At 40.9% G+C, this 4902-nt stretch overlaps 1 protein-coding gene across 5 annotated transcripts; it reads right to left on the reverse strand.

Moving 5' to 3' along the window:
• Window positions 1-373: 373 nt before the first annotated feature.
• On the reverse strand, window positions 374-3643 carry LOC125545843. Of its 5 annotated transcripts, none has more exons than XR_007300296.1 (3): window positions 2459-3643; window positions 1424-1559; window positions 374-632 (listed from the first exon to the last, which is right to left on the reverse strand). XR_007300296.1 is itself a non-coding variant. In XM_048709891.1 (2 exons), the coding sequence occupies exons 1-2, from the start codon at window positions 3582-3584 to the stop codon at window positions 1540-1542; spliced, it is 1146 nt and encodes a 381-aa protein (XP_048565848.1). In that variant the 5' UTR covers window positions 3585-3643; the 3' UTR covers window positions 374-1539. The 5 variants fall into 5 exon arrangements, 2 of the variants coding, with proteins under 2 accessions (XP_048565848.1, XP_048565846.1); XR_007300295.1 differs by having other exon boundaries at window positions 1424-1622; XR_007300297.1 differs by having other exon boundaries at window positions 1424-2199.
• Between the last annotated feature and the right edge of the window lie 1259 nt (window positions 3644-4902).

The raw sequence follows: 4902 nt of genomic DNA on the forward strand, positions 1-4902 counted from the left end.
ATGGCACACTTTATTCAAACGAAACGATAGTTACATCTTTTTGATCAGTTCAGCTAGAAGAAAACAAGGGGATCTCCATCCCAGGAAATTACATAATTAGCATCAACTTCTAGCTAAGGTGTGTGCAATTCTCCAAATATTCGACGCAGTCAAACAAACAAAGCAACACGAATATTCGTTTGTTTGCTTTGGAGCGGAGGCGTCGATCGTCAAGGCGCTCAGTAGTATGAGTTAGAAATAATGCCGAGGAGCAGAGTGAAGGATGCAATTGTAAGTATCCTGGGATGGCGCCATCTAACTTCTCATCTTGGCACTTCTTTATATCATCGTACTGTTCCACGTTCCTGCTTAGCTCGGCTCTGACATAAAGAAGTGCCAAGATAAACCAGATCGGATTACTGGCATAAGGCCATCTATATGGGTTCAGTCTACAATGGAAACACCACCTTATACAGAAGAAAGATTTGGAAATGATCATCACTGCTAGCTGCTATGCAGAGAAAGTAGCTTCTGAAAATGTCTGAATTCTACATGCTACAACGGATGAAGTTTCATAAGTGGAGCATCACTAGCCACAACACCAGAAAATACGAAAAACTACACAGATGGGCCAACCTGCAACTTAGCCATACCTACATAATAATAATACAATCAGTTATATGGATTCTTAAATGCAGAGACAGGCAAATACTTAACTGTCTAGAACATCACAGCATGCACAGTAAGAATAAGTAAACACATTTGGCTTAGTTATAAGCATAGTATACTTCTTATAAACTGAAAGTGGAACTACTCACAATGAACAAGTATTAGCTGATAGTTTATCAACTCAAAAATTAACATTTGTTTCAGCCCAAAACGGATGCCATTTTTTAACATCGCATGGCATTAGTCAGAACAGAGCTTTGAGCCTTTCAGCACTATATAATATCGCCATAAAAATTTATAAATTTATATAACCTGGATTTTTTTTATATGAACCTAGTCAATGTGACAATATATAAACTACTGATCTACTAGTTATTAAGTTGAGAAATTGACCGCATATAAGCAAAAGCAATATCTGACTTGACTAGAGATACTTGTCAGTTATATCTTACCAGTGTGCTAATGGAAACTGTACTGGTTAGGGTTCTTATGTTCTGTTATATACATTCTTCTCAATTACTTAGGAAAATTAGTGGATGTCTTACAAATTACAAAGTGAGTTAATACTTTCATAAGAAAAAATTCATCAATTAAAGCCCATGCAGCAATATAAATTGTAAAATAGCATATATATTCCCATGGACACATCTACTCCCTCCGTTCCAAATTACTCGTCGCAGAAATGGATGTATCTAGAACTAAAATACATCTAGATACATCCATACCTGCGACAAGTAATTCGGAACGGAGGGAGTAGGAGATAGTGCTACATCACCTTTTCAGTCATCACATCATACTAGCATGTCTCACCAGGCAACCATCTCACATATTGTCCAACACTTCACCACCACCATGTCCAACAACAATGCCAATACATACGAGCATACCAAGTCAGGAACCCAACGAGAATTCTGATGGGAAAATGTTGATAGAAGAGACAATTATATTGGGTTATCTTCTAGGTGAACTGAGAGCTGCATAGTTATGTAATCGGAGAAAATTAACATGAGACATGAAGAAAATTATTTATTCGCTGGTGCAAAATTGCAAACGAGCTCCTCACTTCAGGAAGATATTCAACAAAATATAAAATAGAACTTCAATTTATTCAATTGGTTCCCGCTTCCAATTGAAAGAGTGTAACTAGCTTTAAGCTCCGAAAAGTGCCAATGGAGTTACCCTTTTATATACTGTTATGTGTAGAACTGCGGTCCAGTACTGAATAGATAAAAATGGATGTATTTAGAACTAAAATACATCTAGATACATCCATTCCTCCGACAAGTATTTTCGGTCGGAGGGAGTATTACCATAAGACAATCCACAAAAGAAAAGATACTTTCTAGAAATCATCTTTAGTAATACCAATTCCTTGTCAGACAAAGAGGAACAAGTTAAGAGATGTTAAAACTAAAAACCTGACAAGAAACATAATAGGTTTAGCCTATTATTTGCTTCCCAGTTGTACATCTGAACCAGCTAATCACAGCAGAGCTCTTCCACAAGTGACAAAAACTATTGCGTCGATTTGCAACTGTTATGCATCAGGTGCTGAAAAGATATATATATATTTCAGATAGGCACACAAGACCACATTTGAAAACAATTTATGCATTTTACCAACAGAAAAGAACATGACCTTAAGTACTATTTTCTTTTAAAGAATTCATCAAGCAGCAAAAGGATAAAATTGATGTTATTTGAACTTCAATCATCAGCATAACACTCAAGGATGGCATTTCAGCAACTAATTACAAAACAAATTATCTTATAATACTGCAAAGAAAATTATATAAAGGCTTGCTATTACCTGCAGGATAGAAAGATGCAAATGGATAATAGAGACAGAAGACCCACAATTTGGAGAGTTTCTTAAACTCCATTGACTGGAGATATACCATGAAGACGCCAGAAGCTGTCAGTACAAGGATTGCATTACTCTCCTCGACAAACCCAACTAAAGTGAGGGAGTAGCCCTTGCAATTTGATCTAAGTTCCTTGAATTCAATAGCTCTGTCGATCACCCATACAGCCAAACCATTACAATCAGGCTTCCTCTTCCATATCTGCGCGTGGAAATGTGAGAGATGGATGAAGCCAAGGCCACCGTCTTCGCCCGGTTTAATAATCCTTAATTGGTCATATCCGGCTTCTAGGTGTGGTGGCAGCTCTGTCACGGATAGGCTCTGCGTATCCAGATCAAACTCAAGTATGGCATATTGAGGATGGTCATGATGCGCCGTATCTAACCAGCAAATGGAATTGCCAATCAAAGTACTTGGCTGTGGCATACACCTATTGGCCAAATCCAGCTGCAGTGTTTTGATGTTGCTCCATACACCGGTCTCCGATGAGAAAAGGCATCCGGAAACTCTTGTATATTCTTTGTCTTGGGCTATGAGGGCCACCTGGAAATGGCTTGAACGGCCGCGGGCAGGGCGAAGCACCGCCCCGTTGATGATGTACATCTCGCCGTTGTCCAGCTCCGGTGGGAAGATGAGGCGGCGCTTCTGGCGGGCAACGGGGTCCCACACAAGTAGGCGGGGCGACTGCCTTTGGCTGCGGAAAAGGACAAGTCCGTGGCGGCAGTCGATGATGCGGTGGCGCTTGTGGGGAGGCATGGAGAAGCGAGCGCCGGGGATGCGATCTGGTGGATCCAGCATTGGAACAAACGGGCAGGAGATGTTGTCTTGGAGGAAGAAGCCAAGGAGAGGAGGCTTGCCGTGGTGGTCGCGGAAGCGGCGTTGGAATTGGGGTTCGGCGACGAGGCGGCGCCAGAGCTTGCAGACGAGGGAGGCCCGGGGGAGGGAGGAAGGCCGCGGCGGGAGGCGGAGGAGAATCTCCTGGAGCAGGTCCTCGTCGTCTGGCAGAGAGGCCGGCGGCGACGAGGTGCGGCGGCGGCGGCGGGGCGGAGACATCTCCCCTCTCGTGCTCATGGCAGGCTTAGCAGTACAGCTCCTCTCAGTGGGCGATTTGCTCGGTTGGTTGAGAAGAGTGCTCTGGGTGGAACATCAACTAGTCGGCGGCCCAAACTGGGTGGAACAGACCTGCCCAACCGGGCTGGCCCCGCATTAAAGGTGCCTCACACGGCACTGCCCACAGATGCCCGTTTATAAACATCAACTTTTTAGTACTACAACACATGTCAACTTTTTTCAGTACACATTTAGCATTTTCCGTATACATCATAAACATATTTTATATACACATATAACATTTTAAAATACTACCTCTGTCCCATAATATAAGAACGTTTTTGACTCTAGTATAGTGCCAAAAACGTTCTTATATTATGGGATGGAGGGAGTACATGATTAAAAAAATTTATGACCACTTTTATTTAATACTTATATGTTGTACTTTTTTGTATACACCACGAACATTTTCAATACACAAATAACATTTTCTAAATATATGATCAATATTTTTTCATAAACATTGTATTGTTTTGTACATATTGTTCATATACATGACAAATATTTTTATGTACATATTTAATATTTTTTTAAATGCTTTATTAACATATTTTAAATACTTGATTAACATTTTCTAAATACATGATCGACTTTTTCATACACATTGTATGTTTTTTGTATACACGAGAAACATTTTCTCTATGCACATTTAACATTTTTCAAATGCTTGGTTATTCATTTTTCAAATGTTTAATGTAAAGTTTTTTGTGTAATATAAATATTTAGAATATGTGAAGGAATTTAAAAGGGGGAAATATTTGAAAAGCGTGAACAAGTGATAAAAAATGGAACAGTGGCTTGTGGCCTTCAATTTAGGCAGCGCGCTGGGCCAACCAATTTAGGAAGGCACCTGACGCGAGTGCATGCTATGTCTCACTTATATGTCTCACTATAAGTGAGACATAGCATTCCCCGGCTCGTGGCCCATTTTATCGATTATGAGACACGGGCTTTTGGGCCATTTTTTGAGCTGTTCTGAAGCTTTTGGGCTATATATAACTAATTTTTTTAAAAAATGGGCCATGTCGTGCCAGCATGCTGGCTGTCCTCGCGGCCCATGCACGACCTCAGACGTGATGTGTGGCAGGCACAAACCATTTAGCCACGTGTCGGGTCAAGCACACGTGCTAATGGATCGACATGTCATGCACGACCCAGATGGCCAGGCCTTGGTGGAATCGGATCCTCTCACTTGAAAAAGGCAAGTTAGGGAGCTACAGGAGTGTCTTTGTATAGAGTGGAATACCAAGTCAAAGAACGCACACCATTCAAAAAATCA

The sequence above is a fragment of the Triticum urartu genome, chromosome 3, assembly GCF_003073215.2.
Source record: "Triticum urartu cultivar G1812 chromosome 3, Tu2.1, whole genome shotgun sequence".
NCBI classification, from domain to species: Eukaryota; Viridiplantae; Streptophyta; class Magnoliopsida; order Poales; family Poaceae; genus Triticum; species Triticum urartu.

Excerpts from the sequence above, each read along its gene's own strand:
- LOC125545843 (XM_048709889.1), bottom strand. The coding sequence starts at position 3,584 with ATGAGCACGAGAGGGGAGATGTCTCCGCCCCGCCGCCGCCGCCGCACC. Across the intron at positions 1,623-2,458 it reads TGCATCTTTCTATCCTGCAG|CTCTCAGTTCACCTAGAAGA; the intron begins GTAATAGCAAGC and ends ATAACTATGCAG.